The 22,233-nt window shown below is 35.1% G+C and overlaps 1 protein-coding gene across 5 annotated transcripts in view; it reads right to left on the minus strand.

Annotated features, from left to right (window-relative positions):
- The window catches only part of LOC120631423 (apoptosis-stimulating of p53 protein 1), a 395,044-nt gene that overhangs the window by 6,297 nt on the left and 366,514 nt on the right, over positions 1 to 22,233 (minus strand). For 4 of the 5 annotated variants that reach the window (XM_039900998.1, XM_039901000.1, XM_039900999.1 and 1 more), the window contains 5 exons: positions 20,949 to 21,121; positions 5,514 to 5,695; positions 1,578 to 1,740; positions 567 to 1,421; positions 84 to 437 (listed from right to left, as the gene is read on the minus strand). In XM_039900998.1, coding sequence (XP_039756932.1) covers positions 84 to 437; positions 567 to 1,421; positions 1,578 to 1,740; positions 5,514 to 5,695; positions 20,949 to 21,121 — 1,727 coding nt within the window. The remainder of the gene's footprint in view (positions 1 to 83; positions 438 to 566; positions 1,422 to 1,577; positions 1,741 to 5,513; positions 5,696 to 20,948; positions 21,122 to 22,233) is intronic. The other variant, XM_039901001.1, reaches the window with a different exon arrangement.

Below are 22,233 nucleotides of genomic sequence, written 5' to 3' on the forward strand. Positions count from 1 at the left end.
TTTCATATTGATGAAAATAATTAATTGATGTTAACTAGGCGACTTAATAACTTAATTAAAATTATATAACTAAAAATACTCACCTTAATAGTAGGTTTAGGAGGTAATGCTGGTTTAGGCGATTTGTCAGTTCCGCTAACATCTGGCGTTGATAAAGGTGTACTGGCGCTTTGTGGTGGGGATAATAGGATGCTTTGTGATGATGCATTCTGGCCATTGAAGTTAGAGCTCGTTGATAATCCTGATGCGGTGTTTCTAACAATCTGGGGTTGGGAATTTACCACGTTACTAGTTACATGATTTGATACGGATATGCTTTGAGTCTGGACAGTTTGTGGTTGAACTGGTTGAATTTTTGTTGAGGATGTCTGATATATGGGTGATGGTTTGCCACTCGAGACCTGAACCGATGTAGGTGCTACACTCGATACGGGTTTCTGTAATGAATGATTGATGGCGATATTTACAAATGCGGATGTATATAGCTATGTCACGATATAAGCAAAAATGATTATTGTTCATAATTGTTTTATAATAAAATGATTTGGATATAAATTGTGTCTTACCCCAAATCCTATAGAACTACTGGCTGCTGTTGTACTTGACAGTAAACTTGGGGAGCTTCCTTTAACGGCACTGCTTGGTTGAATTTTTCCGCTATTTCTAGACCCTTCATTATTCTGATTACTAGTGTGACTTAACCTAGAATTTTGTGGATATGCATGATTTTCTTTTCCTTCTTGGTTGCACCTACTAGACGAGTCTGATTTTTGCAGCTGATATGTTTGTTCCTGTTGATATGTTGCTTCATTCTGACTAAGAGGCGTCGCCAAACTTTTATTCACAACTGAAAGTGGCGTCGAGTGGACTGTCATGTGATTTACGTTCGTTGCATTTTGATTTTTAGTATCTTGCTCAGTGCCTTTACCATTAACTTCAGGTTGTTTTAATTTACCATTCGCATTCGGAAATTTAGTATTATATGGTAAAGTTTGATATTTAGGATCTGATTTGCTGGCTACAAATTCTGGTGGAAATTCTTGTTCATTTATTTTCTGTTCTTTACCTGTTTGGTTACTATTCGAACTGCTTGTACTATTTGGACTGTATTGAGGTTGTTTTGGATATTCAGTATATTTATTCATATGATCAAACATTGATTTCTGATCGTAAGCGTTTGTTATACCTTGTTGAACATGACTAAATGCGTTTCCATCGTGTTTATTTGTATATTGCCCTTGGTACTGACTATCTTGTACATTCGCTGGCATATGAGGATAGTTACCATTGTATAAAGGATTCATCATCTGTTTTTGATGTAAGAAATGTGCTTCTTGTTGAATTAGATGACTTTGAATGTTATCACTTTGCGTCAGCTGTTTTAATGGCACGTTGTTTTGTATAGCATTTTGCTTCATGGCCTGTAAAAGAGAAAAAAATAATACGTCTGAATTTCCTGCTGTCTTAACAAAATATATATATATAATATGTATAGTGACGATTTATGTTCTTCAATCCAGGAACTATTCCAAATTCGTTGATTTTGCAATTACTATTTTTGTAATAGGTTTACTTACTTGGAAATTCGTGTTATGAAGACTCTGCGCGTGTGGAACGTGATTGTATGGTTCCACGGCCGCAACATTGCCGCGCGCCTGTTGGTTCTTTGGTTGGCTGTTGGGTGCGTTGTTACCGGCTGGGTAGTTAGGGAGCTGCTGCATCGGCGTAGGGTTGTTTGTTCTGCAAAAGTTGAGTTACCATTTGAGATTAAGCTATTAACATTGTTGATTTCACTTATGTGAAGTCTTACTTTGTACTTATAAGATAGACAGAAGTATATCAGCCTGTTCATTCAATTGTATTACTTAAAAAAAGTAGTTATTTATGTAAATGTTGCGTGCTCCCCGAGGCACGACGTCGACGTTCACAATGTGGATACTGCTGATTTCGTAAAGTAATTTATTTACAGATAAATAGGCTGGCACTACGCGAGAAATGAACCTAGGTTACTCGTAGTCGCACTGATGATGCTGCACGCATGTTCGATTTATGATATTCAGTTCAATATCATATGATGCAGAACTATATCGAGAGAAGCACAAAGTAAAACTTAGTATAAGTATGGAGGTACAAATTTATGTTGTGTTACTAAATTAAGAGTTCCAGCACAAAACCATACTTTCTACCATTTAATCGTATAACGATACATTTTATACAATGGATATTTCGTAAATTGGTAGTTCATAAAATCACTTTAAATATTTTTTCCCAAAAGCCAAATAAGTATCCTACGCCAACCTCGATTTCTTATCAGTGGAATTTCAATTAAATTTTTTCGACGTTGCCTAACATAAATCGTTTAGGAAATGAAGCACCTTTTTAAAGACGCAAACTTGAAATGTTAAATCCATTACCAACACTTACAGGAAAGATTTTTTTGACTGCAAGCACTGATTCATATAATTGGTTTTCTGGTGTTAAGTGACGACGCAATCTAAGATAACTGATGGTATAGGGACAGCGTGTAACGGAATAACGGAATACTGTTGAAGGGTGTATAATATTTCATATGGAAACACTTTGTAAAAATATTAAATTAAAAGAGGCATATTTATTTTTCCATACAAACTAATTCAAAACATTCTCAGTGTTTACTTGTGACAACCCTGTTGAAGTTAAAGGACTGACACGGGCATAGTACCTACACTACGCGACGCTTACCTAATAAAATTACATCAACAAATGACAGATATGTCTCAGAGACAGTAAATAATAAAACTCTAATGCCTCTGATGTATTATTTTGGTTTTAATTTACACGTCTTACAATAAGCAAGGGGTTGATGGTGCAGCTCTATTTAGATAAATGTAACTAGGCTAGGCTGATGCCTCATCATCATAATATCAACAGATAGGTAGTCTTGCACTGGTAGACGGCCTTTTGTAGGGAGTTCCAAATTCCAGAACTTTGTGTCCAGCAGCTCGAAGATTTGTCATGTCCGCCTCAGGGTCGCTATTCCAGCACCTCGGGAACCCAACGCTCATACGCTTTCCCAGCCATGTGCCCCGCCCATTGCAACATCAACTTTGCGACTTGTTGAGCTATGTCAGTTACTCTGGGCTTTTTACGGACTTCCTTATTTTCGATTTGATCACACAGATATAGCGTCCTTTTCATACTCATCACTCATAATTTACCATACTGTAGGTGGTAGAGGAACGAGGAAGCCAAGCTCCTAGCACCAGGTTATAATCAACTACTTAACAGTTAGAATGGTAAAAAGGAGATAATAAAGAGATAAGATCGAATAGATCTGAGCAGGCTCACTGAAATATATTATCTTGTAGAATATCGATAGGCAAGCAAGCCTGCAACCTTATACTCCTATATATTATATCCAGTTACCAACAAAAGTAAATAACCTAAGCTTACTTCCTACGCGGTGTATACCTGATCCGTTTATCCGTATCTTGTGATTTTTTTGTCAGTTTTTTAGTGATCTGTGGTCTCTATACAAAATTGGCGACAAATGTCGAGTGTTTAGTGTTTTTTTTATTTAATAGTTAGTCCTTGACTGCAAGCTTACCTGATAGTAAGCAGGTGCAGCTGAGAATGGTAGCGTCCTAAATTGATAGGGGTATGGCAGTTATAAGCCTTACTTACCCCTAATCGGCTTCTACTCGATATCGTACCTTAGGCTTGGCGGCACGACTTTGTCGATGGGGTGGTAGCAAGCCACGGCCTAAGAGCCTCCCACCAGACAAGAACAGAGAAAATTCGGAAATTATAAATTTCCAAATTGTCACTGCCGGAGATCGAACCTGACACGTCTGTTATTTTAACACTACAGCGCTCACAACTGCGCCGTGAGGGCCGTCGAAAAATTTGTATGTATGTTTGCACAAATATTAAAACAGTACTGGAGTAGAACTCATAAATAGATAATGTACCATAATACCTTTTATAGCGGGTTTACATTTAACAAAATGGTCGTTTATTTAGGCAGTAATTAGTACTTACGACAAAACCGCGCCAACATTGGTACGATAAAGTAACGATAAATAACAGTAAAACATTCAACAGAAACTTGGAAAAGTAATTAGGAGTGGAAGATAAGAAGATAAGTAACAACGTCGAAGTATCTTTTCTTAGTAAAACAAAAGTAGATATTAAGCAAATAAGACAACTGAGTTACAAATGATGCACTTTCTTGGAGATGTTGTAAAGGACGCTTAAGCTGAAAGTGGCTTATTAAGTTTTATTTTCTTGGACGATCTTTGAAATGAACTTCTAAAGAACTTCATCATATTTCGCTTGCTATAGATTATAATATTAAACAAATTGCATACTAATATTGTAAATGCGATGCTAATTTGTTTGATTGTTTGTTACACTTATGTTTAGCTCTGCTATTTGATTTTTGTCACTGAAATCGTTTGTATCGTTACGGTGGACTATATATGTACATCTAGACATCTGGTGGTGGATAGGATACGAAAAACGTACTTAAAAACATAGCCTTGCCCAACCTCACAGCTAAAGTGATATTGACGCGAAACGGGTAAACTTAGAACTTCCACGGGCTTCATTTGACCGAAAACCGTATCAAATCTGGACAAACTCGCGTGCATCAACCGGGTACCTACTAAATACATCTGCGTTTCTGATGTTTAGGACGTCAAGGTATGTAAATAAACTGTGATTTTAAAATAATCTTACTTTTACCGATGGTAGTAAGGCCCCTGAAAGCTGTACGTGTGAATGCCATATAAGACGACCTTTAATGGTACAGCTTGTAGGCTTTATCTTTTTTTATTGTGATTTTATGCTGCTTGGTGTAGGTACTCGACCAACGTTCTGGACTACGACCAAAAAATTTCTCGTTCTGGGTCGATAATGTTGTGCGTTTGTTGTTGAGGGATTAACAGCAAACCAGATATGCGCTTGAGTTTAAATTAGCTGGACATAAATAACGCACGAGTTGCACGGCTGCGAATTTACTGTTAATGTTTTAGAAACTAAATAGTACCTAGTCTAAAGTGTTATACGGTACATAAGCAAACGACTTGAACTTTCTGTGACAGAGCTCGTCCGGAGTATCTACCGCCATGCTTTTTTTTAGTATTGGCGCGAACAGCATTGCTGTGTTCCGGTCTGAAGGGCATTATTGCTGGTATTATTACAGGAACATGGAGTTTGACTCAGCGGGCGGCAGTTTTTGGGACGAATTATTGCTCTATATTTATAAGCAATGGTTTTGTGCGTTTCGCTTGTTCCGTTAACTAGTACTATAAAAAGTGCCCACTTTAGCCAAGCCAAGCCAGATAAGTAAGGTTGTACTGCAGTTTTGATGATTATGTCTCAGTGCTCTGTAAATGGAAGGTTTGCCATAAATCATGCTGTCATAGCTTATAGGTCTTTTTAAGTAATGCCATTTTAATTATTTTTTTTTTAAGTGTATGTAATTTATGTGAATAAAGATTATTATCATTGTTATGAGCTTAGCTTTTTACCTTTGCTGAGGCTGTCGATGCGCAGCCGCAAGCTGTCTGTTAAGAGCTCGTTTCCTTAACAGCCTCGCCTGCAATTCGGACACCCTTCGATCTATGCTACGCATTTCTTCTTGTCTTGCGCCAAGGGCTGCTCTTTGCGCCGATAGTCTTCCATTCTGCTGTTCGTTTAACTTATTCCGGTACTGGAAAAAAAAATAGCGTTAGGTCATTCGACTAAAATTAAGTACAGTATTTCACCCTGAATTAAACGTGGGCTGTGAGGAAAAAAAGGTACTGTATTTATGCGTAACGTTTTGACAACCTCCCTGGCGGAGCAGATAGCGCTGTGGTTTTAAGTTGAAGGTTATAATTTGTAATTTATTATTTCTGAATTTAGTGTGGTTCTCTCTGGGTACCACTCTAACGACAAAGACGTGCCGCTTAAAAAACGATTTACCGCTACCATCTTAGCTTACCGTCAGGTGTAATGGCAGTGAAGGGCTAACTTGTATAAATGAAAAAAAAAACGCTTAAGTAGGTTATATAGGTATAAAGTTCCTATAAATAAATCAATACGACATGATTTAATCATACAGTTCAATTGTTTACAATAATGACGTATGAAATAACATAAAAGCAAAATCAGAGTATACCTAGGTAGGTACACTTCACTGCGGGTGTCGAGTCTTTGAAGTTGCCGACGCCCACCATTTGGTAAGATGCGGCGGCCACTTCTAACTAATCCAGCAAACGAACAATAGACCTACTCTCTATTTAGGACGAAGATTTTGTGAGGAATAAACGTAATACTTTACATTTATTTTGTACTCATTTCGTTTTCTTTTAAGTTTTAGGTACTATTCTCATACCTAAACAATTAATCATTAACCGTTAATAAGAAATATGCTGGAAATAACCCTTGAGGTACTTGAATAACCTCCAAATTGTCAAATAGCAAGATGGGTTACAGAGTAGATAAACAAGATGTTTTGTGCTCCGTTTAAAAAGTGCTATCTTACAAAAAGCTCTACAAACGGTACAATTTGTCCCAAGCAAACTTTGAGACCGCTCCGCTCTTAAAAAAGAATCGCATAAATTCTCTACTTTATCAAATTCTACTTATTATAACTTCGCAATAAAATGTAAGAGAAATTCCTTAAGAAGGTAAGTTATAGTAGGTAGGTCATAGGTATAAAGGTAAGATTGGAGCATCAATTCTTTGATATAAAGTTACGCATACGAAATGAAGTTTAAAACATTATGGGAGATGCGAGAATTAAACTTTGTTCATACGATCTTTGAGTAATACGTTCTTATATAGGTACGTAGCAGGTACCTTGTTTTACTTATTAGATCATAAAAGTTTGAGTATAAGTAACTTAGTTATTCGTTATAAGAGTTCATAGAAAGTATGAGACCAACATAGTAAAAGTGGTTTAACTTACAACTTTAAGTTTAGTGTTCTTCACAAAGCTTCAGAGTGACTAATACTTAGATACCACTAACATAGCGAATATTCACTTCAATTGCTACTCTATCAGCGCGGTTATAAGTTGAAATTTCCTTGCAGCCTTGCAGTAAACTTTAAATCTATATTAATACGAAGCTACATAAAGTGCGGGCTAAATTGAACCTAAACATCACACCAAGCGGCTAAACTAAATGAAGGTACCTAATATTTAGGCATATTATAATATACATTTTTTATTGTAAAGCTATACTTAAAGAGTCGAATACGGATCTTATCACCACGCGATGTTGTGTGAATAAACCCCAACTAAATTAAAACTGTTAAACTCTATCGCTATAGGCTAAAGCTATGAATTTCATCCTTATGAAATACTCAAACAATTTACACTGGGTACTTTAGTGGGTACAAGTATAGTGATCTTATTATTATTATTATAACTATTTATTTGTACACCACATAAAGATTTATACACAAAAAAAAAGAAACAAAAATAAAAGTAGAATACAAAAGGCGGCCTTATCGCTTAATAGCGATCTCTGCCAGGCAACCTTAGAATTAGGAAAAAAAGAGGAGAATTGACTGCAGGTGGTACAAAATATAAAATAAATACATACGAATAACTAAATACTAATACACAAATACATCTAGCATATAATAAATATAAAAAAAATAAACTAATAATAAACTATATACCATATAATCTTCTTGATTTTGATCTTATTCGCGGGTACATAACCTTTAAATTAGAGACAGACTTCAAAACAATGGTCTTAATTTTAAGGACGATGAAAATAATAACGATAATTATCAACATCAACCTATTACGTGCCCACTACAGGGCACGGGTCTCTTTTCTGAAAGAGTTTAGGCCTTAGTCTACAACGCTGCGTCCAAGTGCGGATTGGTAGAGACCAGACACTCAAATTCAAATTTAAAATTTAAATTCCAATTCATTTATTTCAAGTAGGCCTACTTTATAAACACTTTGGAAACGACAAGTATGTATGTTTGTAGTGACTCTACCACCGGTTCGGAAAGCAGATTCTACCGAGAAGAGCCGGCAAGAAACTCAGTAGCAACTCTTTTCCAACATCAACATTTACAATCATTTTGCTATCTTGCGGGAGATGAGAGCGAGGCTGGCTGCTTCCAATCTACCTTGTCGTTGAGGAATTCATCAAATGTATAGTAACCTCGCTGTACTAGATGCGTTTTTACACATTTTTTAAATGTATGCATTGGTAGGTCAAGAATTTCCTTAGGAATCATGTTGTAAAAGCGTATACTCAACCGCAAAAAGGAGTCTCTAGAGCACATCATAGAGAACTAGCACCCACTGCACGGTTCCTCGCGATGTTTTCCTTCACCGTTAAAGTATGTGATATTTATTGGTTCAAATTAAACGGGACGTTAGAGCTGCGTGCAGGTGTTCGAACTCGGTCCCCTTAAAAAGAAGCTGAAACCTAACCCATTCCCCGTTTCAACCGATAAAAACTGATGAAGATCTTTGCACAGGAGATTCGGTATACTTTATGACACATAGGTCAATAGGATCTTGACGTACTTTTAAATCATAACTATATATTCCTGTCGTCCGAAATTTTGACAGCACGATGAAATTTTAAATTTAACAACAAAATGCATTTTGACCTAGATTATAACATTTTGCTTTGAGACTTCAACGTTGACGATATGGACTCAGGCCAGTGTATTGGAAATACTAATATAGGTAATGGATCATAGACAACACTTTTACGCAAATTGGTGTTATATTCCTCGATTCATGGAACTAATACTGTAATTGGAATACCTTTCAGTAGGGTTTTCCATTCTACGTCACATAATATCAGTCTTAATGGGAAAACGTTGCCTGACATCACACTAGTAAAACTTTTATGAGAATTTAATAACATCTAAGTAAGAACACATAAAGCGGTGATAGCCTAGTAGTTAGGACGAGGCTCCACTTTCGGGCGAGAGTTGAGTTCGAATCCCGACACGCACGTAATTAAATATCACTTGGAGGTGAAGGAAAACATCGTTAGGGCCTGCACGTCTGGGAGTTCTCCATAATGTTCTCAAAGTCGTTGTGAGGTCTGCCAATCCGCAATTGACCAGTGTTTTGGACTACGGCCTAAAACCTTATCACTGTGGGGGGAGACTCGTGCCCCTGTTGTGTTGATTTGATGATAACGATTATGAAGTAAAGCTCAGTTTATGATTACACTTTTTTGCGTATAATAAAATATTACAAAAGTACGTCGGTACATTATTAACTAATCAAAGTCAATTATGGTGAGGTTTAAACATTTATATCATGGCCACATTTTAAGTATGGCCGGGCTTTTTTTTTTACTAAGCTACCGTTACTTTATTTATTTATTCATGAATATTAACAGCGTTACGATATAGTAGACCCTTCATCCAGAAAAAATATAATATTCCCGAACTGATCGCCACAAGAAAAAGCTAATAATTATATTCTAAAAGCGTACACTCAACCTCACTAAGTATTCCGGTACCTTTTGCAAGCGATATTCAGATGCTATTAATTACTTAATTATTTATTTATCTACATGTTAGTCAAGTTAAGGTAGCCTTGTGAATTCAAATTCAAATTTAAAAAATCACCTGACGAATGACAACGTCGTGAGCAAACTTTTATGCCTGAGAGTTTTCCATAATTTACTCTAAGGCGTGTGTAGTCTACCAATCCGCACTTGGCCAGCGTGGGGCACTGCAGCCTAAACCGTTCTCATTCTGAGAGTAGACATCACGTGCTCTGAAGTGGGCTGGTTTCATAAAGAAGATAGATAGATAAAGTCTTTATTGCACAAATTAATAATAAATATATAAAATGATCAATATTATATTTGAATTAATTGCCTTATTGTTATGTACAGCTCTGGATTCAATATTAATACCACATGTACGTACCATTATATGTAGGTAAACGTAGTATTAAACTGTAGTGTAGGACAGCCATTCGGTTTTGTAGCCCTAAGCGATAAACCGACACATACATGTATCTACACAACCTCAATACAACAGAGTTCGAAATGGGAGATACTTTTATTTACAAATTGCTTTTATACGCACATTGCTCTTGAATAAAACGAATGCAGTTATTCGTTTCAAACTATAACTGTTTACATAGTTTTTTTTATCAACAGTACCTACCAAGTTAAATGATTTTGATACTACGGATAAGTATTTCGATAGTTTTAACATAATTTTTATTACAATAGACTTATTATCCTCATGGTGTGGCCCATTTCATATCCCACAACAGAGCACGTGCTTCCTCTCTTATAGGGTTTTAAAGCACATAGCCATCACGCTGCTGGAACGCTGTTTAATGGGGTATAACAATTTTTATCAGATGTTAGATAAGTAATAACTGAGACGGGTTAACGTGCTCCCTGAGACATTCTTAACAGACCTTTTCTATCAATTCTTAACAGACCTTTTCTATCAGAGTTTATCTATTAATTTTAACCCGATAATTGAACCTAGGTTCTCATGATCCGTAGTCAAATATGCGAATCACTATATCAACGAAGTAGTTATAGCAATAAACTCTTTGTGCATTTTGATTCGCGCACAGTAAAAGCAAATTGGTAGTTACAGAAACAAATATAAGCTTAACAACGACTCGCAAGCTATATTATTTGTAGAGTATCAAGGCCACCCTCTTTGAAGTTGCCAGCTTCTTGTAAATCAGTCAAAGATTGCATTCTAAAGAAATGAAATATCATATAACGTTAAAATGTATTTTATCAAAAGTTATCATTATCTACCCGTAACCGCCGACTACAGAGCACGGGTCTCCTCTTAAAATGAAGAAAGAAGAAGAAGAAGAATTACTTTATTGTACACAAACACCAAAATATACATAAAATATAGAATTAGCAAAAGAACAAGAATTGTAGGCATAGAAGAGAGAAGCATCTCTTACATTTTATTGAGAGAAGCGTTCAGGCCTTATTCCACCACGTTGCGCACTGGTCAAACGCGGATTGTTGTTAAACTTCTTACGGTTGTACGGTTAAATACCTACATACTAAGTATATTCCATTATTCGGTTAGTAAAGCTTGCACCAAAAAAGCAAGTCACTATATTTGTGTATTTCGATAGTAAAAGGTTTAATAATAAATATGCTGTTTCATTAAGCTCTAGAAATCTGCTAATCGTGGTGAATTACCGCCTAAGCCCAACCGCTTAAGCGATTGTGGTAGGAGACCCGTGCCCTGTCGTGGGCCGGTAGAGGGTTGATATGATGATGACGATGATGAAGCTGTACAAAACAGGCACGCCAATATTTCGGGGACAGTGAGTAAACTAAACAGATTGTAATATTGTTGACGCTCTTGTTTCTTAATTATTTTTAGTAGCTTTATTTTAGGGACATCTGAGAATGCCCAACAGAACTGACATAAAAAAAAATACTGATTTATGCCATAGTAGTACCTACCTAAGCCTCCAGGCACGTCAATCGTATAAGTTTTTCGATTCCTCGTAATATAAATGTTCCTTACGGAAAAAATATGAAATCGATCTCCATGCTGAGCAGAAAATCGTTGACATGGAAAAATTCATCTTGATGGAACTGATCCCACGTCATGAATGGATTGGTAGTGAGATAAACTTGGGCATCATAATAGGGTTTCAATAAATTGGGTGGTCATTTTACGCTCATATAATTATGTTTACTGTTTTCAAAAACAACTAAAATCTCTTTTTTTTAATATATAAATATACTACGACAAGTATTGTCGTCATCTAGCCGCAAAGTAAGCGTAGCTTGTGTTATAGGTACTAAGATAGCTGATAAATATAATACTCATAAATACTTATAATATACAGATAAATACCCAGACATTGAAAAACATTCATGTTTATCAGACAAACATTTTCTAGTAGTGGGAATCGAACCCACGTCCTTGGACTCAGAAAGCAGGGTCGCCCACTGCGTCAACCACTTGTCTAGCACCGAAAGCATATTTATATCGGTACCAGCGGAATGTCCCGAACTAAGGTAAGGTAACTAACATAATTTCTCTAAATCGAGTATCGGCAAGACTACTGAATTATTATAAATGCAACAACAATTTCAGTTAGTTAGTTCTGTGTATAACTACATAACATTGCATAAGTTACTCACTCAATAACTAGTTACCAAAAAAAAATACTTTTCGTTGAACGCCTAAAAATATTAAACGATGTTCAAGCTAAGGAGAATTCCTTTGACACGGAAAAAGTCACTCTGATGGAACGGATTCAAACCATAAGTGGATTGGTATTGTGATAAATTTGCGGCATAATAATGGCCTTTCGATAAATTGAGGGGACATTACATCGTGGGATTTCTCCATATTTATAACTGATTTCCAAAACAAAAAACAGCAGTGTTATAGTTTAGCTCAAGTTTTTGAAGAACCATGTACACCACATTTTATATGATGCGTCATACAGAATAAATTGACGGTAGAACAATTTACGAATGTATTGTAGATGCATGTAGTATGACCGTGTTTTATGGTTAGTAAATTGTAAACTATCTGTAGAATTCAATGTATCTTTAAACCCACGGGTGAATTTAAGGAATAAAAACTGTTGCTTATTTTAATAGTTTAATAGCATCCCACTGCAAGCCACATAAGAGTACCGGAAAGATAATTCTGAGAATTTATTTTCAGGAAGACCCAATACATTTTTTGGGTCGGCCCTGGAATCAAACCCAACGAATTGGAACATCCGCAGACCAACTGAATTACGGGCAGATGGTTCAATATCCCAAATGTAAGTTGCTCTTTACTTATTAAAGATTTATACTTATATATATCATGATGAATTTTATTTTTATTATTTATATATATATAAATACATATATATGTATTTATATATATATAATATAAATATTTTGTAAATTGTATGTTGTAATATAATGTCGTTTTGTATATAATAATATTTAGATATATTGCATATTTTTAGTAGTTATCATTTAGTATATTGTACCTTTATTAGACTATACCACAATTAAATCATGTTACTGACATCCTGGGGTAGCTGGAAGAGATCTCTTATAGAGATAAGCTTTCCTTTGTACACTTCATGTATCATATGTACACAATCACAATTTTTAGTACATAAATAATAACTAAATAAATGTATGAAAATGTAAAAAAATCAATAGGTTACTTTTAAATTTTAAAAACCAATTAATAAAGTATCGATATATTATCGGAAATGTTTATACACTTCAATAAAGTTCAGTCAATTTCGCATATTGGTTCGGTCGGGCTGTGATGGCGATGCTTTAATACAATGCAATGTCAGCGTAACGATTCCGATATTGAATTTTCATTTCTGATAGCACTCCCACACGCCAAAATCACTTGTTTTAATGACGATATGGAATCGCTTTGTAATAGCAATTATGGACTCATGATGATCGGTTCAATTGATGCGGTTAATTAAATGTGCGGTAAACTGGGTTTAAAAGAAAGGATTCCAGTAGGGCTAGTATGCGCGACACGAGAGAGTTTTGTCTACCCATTATGTCGTCAATCTCTGTAGAAAAAAATACGAGTAACGGGTAGAGATAACTATCTCGTCGTGCGCATGTTAGGCCTACGGGGCATATCCTTCAAGACATTGACGCTTACCAAAGTGGACAAACTTGTAAAGTTCATATTAAAATTTCAGTATTATTACTGGTTGATTGGAGAAGGGATGATAGCTAAGACTTTGACTTCGCCTGATAATGTAATGGTTTCAAAATCTTTTCAAAGTTTCGTGTTTTCAAAGATAAGAAAAAAGTGCTATCTACATAATACAAAAATTCTAAATTCAAAATTCATTTACTTCACTTCACTTTTGAAACGTCTAGTCTGTCTGTTTAAAGTGAAGTGAAGTAAATGAATTTTGAATTTAGAATGAGACTCTACAACCGGGTCGGAAGGCAGATTTTACCGAGAAGAAGACGGCAAGAAACTCGGCAGCTACTCTTTTACAACATTTGCACACAACACAACAACTATTTACATTTAATAATTTAACATTTATATTTCTATTTTGTAAAAGACGAGAGTGGAGAATAATATAATAATTAATACAAAAATTAATTGGACATTGGGACCTATTCATTTAAATAAAGATTTTTTATTTCACACGTTCTTACACGTTTTTACACGTTCTTGCTTGTACATCACTATCGGACCTAGACGGGCCTTAGCTTTGTAAAGGAAACTATTCATCGGAGGCAGTAAATAACATCTTGCCAAATAACAATTTACGATTTAGGTGATAGGCATACCTTAAAATTTAGTAACAAGGCGTAACTTTCTAACTAACGATCTGTCTGCAATATTAATATTTAAATTTTAAATTTAGTAACAACTTTAAATTTAGTTAGTAGGTAATGTAATTTTCTTCCGATTTTGCAACGAAAAAGACTAGAGACTGGACACGTATTCAAATAAAATTAGAGGCTGATTTTTCAAAGCGACGAAACTCTAAAATAAAATGGGGGAATTTTTTGCCGAAGGCTGTCAAGACGGGAATTTTCTCGACTTTCATCCCGGAGGTATTTCGTTAAGTGACAGCGTAGACAAAGATGAAATTAGATACCCAATATCGAAAATCGTGATTCCCAACATTATAGGTCACAACTACTGTAGTCGTTCCCTACGCTAAAGTTGTACTTACTTACTTTATATAGACAAAGTATTCCTTTAGGAATTCATGTGGGTGATAATGAAGGTAGTTCATTATTTATCAGCAAATTATATTATAAAACCCAATTAGTCTGCTATTTCTAGTTGTAGTCGTTCATATCTTTGCCTAATAAAGCTTTGGAAAACATTTGACTAAGATTCTCGTAGAAGATGTAAGTCAGGATTTCAAAATGGGTAAATCACCTCGTTCGACAACGGATAAGGAGTTCCTTGGTACGATATATGTATAGTTTTTTTTTAATCTATGATGTAGTTTTTATGTTTAAGTTTTCTGAAAATTGGCGTCTTTTTATACTCAAGAAAGGTCTTGGTTCTAACAGTTCCGTTCTTCAGCAAACCTACATTAGAGCAGCGTGGAGGGTCAAAACTTTAAATACCACTCTTCCATGAGACAGTAGGCCTTCGCTACTTATAGCATTATGTACCTATAGGTTCAGAACGAAAGCAGTGAATTTTATAAAAATTCAATTTAAATTTGCTATAGTATCTAACACTTTAATATAACTCCATTGGCTGTAGGTATTTACAGTATCTAAAAATGTTGTATAAGTCTCTAATTAATATTTATCATCACTTAAAAGAGGAGCTTTAACGGAAATTCTTACTTCGTAGACCTTTTTACTGTCAAATTAATTCTTAATTTTAATTCGTCTTCTTACGAAAAGTGAAAAAGAAATTATCAGTTTTCAATTTTCAGAATTAGTTACAGTTTTTTATCAAGTCATCATATTCATCAACCAATTTATTGTCAACTACAGAGAAAGGGTTTCCTCTCAGAATGAGAAGGGTTTAGTCTACTGCGCTAGCCGAGTGCGTATTAGACTTCACACACCTTTGAGAACATTATGGAGAACTCTAAGGCATGCAGGTTTCCTCGCGATGTTTTCCTTTACCGTTAAAGCAAGTGATATATAAATTGCACATAACTCCTGAAAAGTCAGTGATGCGTTCTGGGGATCGAACTATCCCACTAGGCTATATCCGCTTTTATCAGGTATCAACATAATATTTTTATAACTAACCTAACAGTGAATTTCATTAAGCATGACATAGCTAGACATAGGTCAAGGGGATAAGTCAGAGTGGGCATATGGACAGTGCTATGCATTAAGTATCAAATCAGGAATGTTAGGAATGAGTTTGTTGAGTTTTCATGGTGAGTTAAGTCAATAGGTATTTATGGCTTGATGCATGAGTTACTTTGAAAATTAAACTTTATCAATAACCTATTACAGTCCACTGGTGTTCCCTTAGTCACCACGTATAACACCCGCAAGAGAAAGAGGGTTGATGCCAACTGTATTCTGATCTGCCGTCACTACACAGCATAAAATTAAACGGTAATTTGCGCAAACTAGATAGGTAAATCTGCACGGTGTTATTTGTAATTCCCTCAATCTTTATACACAATACTACACATATATTCAAAAATCCACTCTCTTTCATCATCAGGAGATGTTGATTTTGCGATGTAAATTTTTTGAATCTAAGTATTCTTCTTCTTTATTTGCTTTTTGGCTTTTAGATGTGCCAAATCAGCACATTCTACGCCAATGTCAATGTGTATTGGAAGATCGAGAATTATCATCATTGATCATCGAATCTAAGTCTCTTAATTAACAGTTGATACTTAATAAATGCCATAGCTATATAAACCTTATTTGAAACATACCATCCAATACTTTATATCCACTTCCAATACAAAAACACAGTTTCATATAAACACTGCACAAACACTAAACAGTTGGAACACAAACTGCTATCCCGTTTGTTTATAAGTCACCCACGTTGTATGGAAGGTCAGTAAAATTGGATGGAGCACGCACGACGTTGTACCTATAACTAAATTGTCAAATTAGAATCTGAATCAAACGTTGGCAGCGGTACACAGGCGAAATTAGGCTGACCGCACATTGTACTTAATCAATTCAAAGATAATCTGTTATATAGTAATGGGTATTGGTTCAGCAATCAACAAGCATCGAGACATAGCTATGCGATATAAGCCAATATAAACAAACAAGTCCAATGTCTTGTCCAAGGACGCAATTGAAGTAATGTAATTTCGCAGATGATTGAACTTTACCTTATAAGCTTCACTATTTCGGGTAAATTGAGTAAGATATCTTTAATCGTAATAAGGACTGTACCTTATTACTCGTACATTCATATATTTAGGGTATCGTATTTTTAAGAATATATTTAGGAGATCAATTTGTATTTTCACATTTATAAGGCGCTTCTCGACTTCACGCAACGCGGCACATATTGAGACTATTAAAACTGAGAACCATATAAATATCGAGAGTTATTATTCAAGCGATGTGCAGTAGTCAATGTGCGGCCAGTCTTCATCTGCCGTCATGTCCTAGGACGCAGTAAAGAGCATTAAAGTAAAGTGATTTCGCAGATGATTGGACTTTATCTTATAAGCTTCAGTACGGCGGGTAAATTAGATTAGGATGTCTTAAATTCGTAATAAGGTCGAGTGTACCCACTTTATTACGTCCATAGAGTAGAGTAGGGTAATTTTAGGACGGATAAACTTTAACATGGCGTATAGTACTTTAACTTAATGGCGCTTTCAAAAAATTGCGCGTTTTTTATCCTGCAATCAGTAAACCTTTTATGAGAGCATTTGTTGTATTCTTGTATAAAATGTCCAATTGGATATAGAGATATTGCGAATTAAAATTTGGCTAGTATCATGTTTGTTTTTACATTTAAAGTTTGACACTATGATTAAAAACTGCGAGCGTTATACCATAATGTTTAATACGATTAAACATTTGTTATATCTCTAAGGTTTCTAATTCTCAGATGTTTATGGATGTTTATGGCACTCAGTTAGCTTTAATGAACAACGAGGCATTTAGTTTGCTTGCTTGCGTTGAAGCTTTGTAAAATCATATACTTAACGACAAAACGTGATACAGTTGCGCAACACGTGATAAAATCACTTACAGCTTTGTATTAAGCCTAACAGTTAATCTTACTTATTTCTGATCGTACAAATACTAAATATCTATCTAGATATAACCCAATAGAAATGGGAGCCGAGTTTTCTAGAAAACTGTATAAAACGCAGCAAATGGAACGGGAATAAATGTCCAATAGCATTATTTGAAAGGATAGCTTGTTTGTTGCACTGAATGCTTCTATTTTCTGCAGAGTTATTTTCTTGAATCAAAGATACTTAGGTATTTGATGACTTACCTAGTAATATAGGTTAAGCTGTTGCCCGTGACTTCGTCGTTTCAGGATTAATTTTGTTTCCTAGCCGTGTATTATTATTAATGGCTATTGTTTTAAAAAGCACGGGTACAGTTCCCATGTGCTTTTCCGGGATGAAAATTTACTTCTAGCTATTTGTATGTCAAATTTCAGTAAAATCGGTAAACTATGGTATGTTTGATTTTGTTGTTTGACAAATGCAATGACTAAAAATTACCAAATCTGGGTAACGAACCCAGGGTTTCGTGATCCTCAGGTAAATAACCTTTCTAGTAGACAAATGGGTAAAGGTAATAAGCATGATGACGAATTGAAAACTGCCCTATAATGTTTGCAAGTATCTACTGTATCCAAAAAATATCTTAATTTTGTAAAAATTAAAGGTTTTGCTGAGATAAAGGTAACATTATATTGATTAAAAGACAACCAACTGGTGTAGTTAAAATACCTACATGAATATCAAGTGCATTTGAATGCCCGCAACCTACTTGGCGCGGTTCTCGCTGTAGACAGCTATGCGAGTATCGACGTCGCGACTGGTCATGATTCTATGCATTGATAAATATAGAACCCGATAACAAAGTCAATATCATGACCTAATTACAAAAAATATACGAAAAATAAACTTTAACGTTTTTTTTAAAAAGGCTGATGACAGACCCTAAAAAAGTTAGCCACGATGGTCATGAGACTTACTTATGTGCTTGGAGTTTTTATGTGTGTGTTTATATTTTCTGAAAACTACTGCACAGATCGTTAGCAGGTTTTTTTACGTTGCGTTAATTTACATTGCATTAATGGTGGGCAATAAGAATGTGTCTATTTATCGATATATCTACGCTGGTAGCTATTTTGTACCTATAACTTTCTGAAGAAATATTATCATAATACTTAAAAAAAATTACGACCATACAGCACTGCTCTGGTAGTTTTTTATCCACGACTCTGAAACGTACCCCTAGGATTTTTTGGAAGGCCCTGCCGGCCACTGTGTTTCCTACAACGTTTAACTTGAGTACCTTCAAGGCAAGAGTGAATAGGTTTTTCTAGGCAAACGTGCTCTAAACATAACCTCATCGTTTTTTTAACGGGCATGGATGGTTGCAGTCAAGCGCTGGTATATCGTTACTAAAAAAATAAAAAAGTTTACTGTATCGGTTTGCTGATATAATACATTCAGTATATGATGCAGCCGTTTATTTTATATTATTAAATTCTCGCGATAAACGGGCCCAGAAAAATAAGTAAGCAGGTATGTATGTAATGTATCAACTCCAGGTCATATCTACATACGGATACGAATGGACGGCCGATTGGCGCAGTAGGCAGCGACCCTGCTTTCTAAGCCATGGCCGTGGGTTCGATTCCCACAACTGGACAATGTTTGTGTGATGAACATGAATGTTTTTCAGTGTCTGGGTGTTTATCTGTTTATTATAAGTATTTACGTATATTATTCATCAGTCATCTTAGTACCCATAACACAAGCTACCCTTACTTTGGGGCTAGATGGCGATGTGTGTATCGTCGTAGTATATTTATTTATTTATTATTATTTATACAATTTTGTCTAGTTCGGGTGGCCGTTAAGCTTTAGCTAAATAGGTAGTTTATTCTTTAAAGTCCAGCAGAAATGTTCTTCGGTGACTATTCCGGAATAAAAAGTTGCCTATATCAAGCGATCAGCAGTCAGCGGCAAAAAACGCTTTATTTTTTTGTGTTAGTAATAGTGGTTAAAATATATGTTTTCAATTTATACATATATGTTCGGTACAAGGATGTGTTCGGTTCAACAATTCTCCGATTGCCTTTGAGCATTCGGCCAAAAATAATACGTAGGATAAAATTCCTATTTGTCCGAATTTACGGCCAAATAAAGAACACAATTAGCAAATTTTCTAAGCTAAATATTTCACCGTCAATTTAAAAATGAAACTCGGTTCACTCCAATTCATTCGTTCCTTTTTATTGAATCCTTTATTTCCGTATAAAATAGCCATGCTACACATATTACATGTAAATTGTGCTCATTTTATAAACAAGATAGTCCTCGATCCAAATTGACAATATAGCTCGCATTGTTTTCAATTTGAATTGTTATTATTTTTAATTCCTTAATAGGTGTATATAAATATAATAATTACAATAATTAATGCATATTTCTAAAAAGTAATGGTCGGTTATGTAAGCTTAATAAGCAGGAACCACATTATTGCTATCCATTCTGCAAAGAACACTTAGTACACCAATATGAATAGTCACTTTTTGAACCTAGATAAGCATTTAAATCGGGTATGCACATGTGAACTAAATTACATTAGCCAAACATACTAAAAAGCTCAACAAAATTTGTCATTTAGTTTTTTCTACATATTCAGAAATCAATTGTCACTATAATTTTGAATAGTTTTATCGTAGAATTGTTGGTTAGTTATACATTCATTTTACAACTATACAAACATAATACCCAAACTGCCGAATTTCATACGGGCTAATACAAGATTGTTCTGAACACGATACGAGTTTGATAACTTAGAAATAGAATTGAGCCCTGATATATAAGTCGGAAAGAAGAGCTGATCTAACTCATTTATTTCCATCACAGGGCCCCGATCATCATCGATCTCACATTTACTCATTGAGACAATTCTAAGGAGACCAAACCGCCTAAAACAGAATCAGCTCAAGTTTACTATGTCTTCGTTATCTCCACGAAATTTCGTATCAATCAAATCCGTGAAAGTTTATGACAACCTTTTGTCATATAGGAAATAAGCTGACAATTTTGATATGCCTGAACCAATCTTCATAATTTACATTGAACGAACGAACAAGAACCATAACTATTATGACAGGTTTCAAACAGAAAAAAACTGCATCAAAAGCGCTCTATTTGTTTTGGACATGGAATGGAATGGCATAAATAGTCACAAAGAGTCAAACGCTCATCATGTAATTCTCATACTTTTACGTTGGGGTTTACAAGAAATTGATATAAACATTCCACTTACCATTAATTCCCTTCTAAGCTTATCTAGCTCATGAGCGGAAGGGGGCGCGGGTTGCACTCTGCCTCTCCTCAACTCTTCCAGCTGCCTCGTCAGCTCTTCCACCTTCGCCACAGCCACAGACAACTCTTTCTCCTTTTCATTGAATAGCGCTCGTATTGACTCTAAGTCGCTAGCTGAAAACAAAAGAAATTTATTAGAATTTTGCACACTAATAATATTTACTTCTTCTCTCTTTATAAGCTTGAGCTTTGAATTGAGCTAAATCCAACGAAAATTAAATATGCAAAAGTGGGTCTGTTTTATTTATTCTGGGTCTGTTTTATTTATTTGTACCTACGTTCGCATCAACCTCTCCACGTGCTGGTGACCTAAAGGATATTATGGATTCCGAAAAATAAATAGTTCTTATGCAGCAGCAGTTGTACCTGTACAGTTACCTATGATAAACTAATCTTGACTTAACCAATTTTGCTATCGTTTTTAGACTCTAAAATCTTCTTATATAACATTCAAAGACCTAAAATTAAAATCATACTCCGTCGTCAGGTAAATATAGGTCAAAATTAATTTCTGAATCGATCGATAACTACGTCCGACAATTAAGTATATAAAAGGCAATTTGAAGCAAAAAATGTCATTTCACAGTAAAATCAGCCAGATGCGACCAATTTCGGCGTTCCAAGGGAATACCTCCGACCTTTCAATTACAGAAGACAGTAAAGAGGGATTTATCTGAAAGGTCCTCATCTGAACCATGAGACTGAATAGATGATTTAACCTACCAAAATAGATATAAAACTATATTATCATGTACAAAGCATAAAAAAATAGATAAGTACCCGAAGAATAAGAAGTAATGCAAAGATAGTTTGCATAAGTTAACATAAGACAAGTTAGAAAAAAATAGTGTACCTAAGATCATTAAGGGTAAGGTCATATAAGGGCAATTTTGCAGGTCATCAATCGAAGTTTTGCGCTATTTATTGAAATTTAATAATAGTCGCGAACGTCCCATTCACTAGTAATATTATAAATACTTGTAGATATAATATATACAGAAACGCATCATTTACGTAATTTGTAATTGTCAGACAAATAGTTAATAAGCCGTCAGAGGTTACTTTTTATCACATTAATATGCGCAGTTCCTTTGGTGTACTCCTAATCCTTTTTGGCATAGGAGATTACTTACTGAAAGGAAATATTCTAAATGTTTAAAAACGTCGTCGGCCCATACATAAGTTGTTGTATTTGTTTAATGTTTTTACAATTAATTAATCTCCTC

This window comes from Pararge aegeria, chromosome 18 (assembly GCF_905163445.1).
Source record: "Pararge aegeria chromosome 18, ilParAegt1.1, whole genome shotgun sequence".
Lineage (NCBI taxonomy): Eukaryota > Metazoa > Arthropoda > Insecta > Lepidoptera > Nymphalidae > Pararge > Pararge aegeria.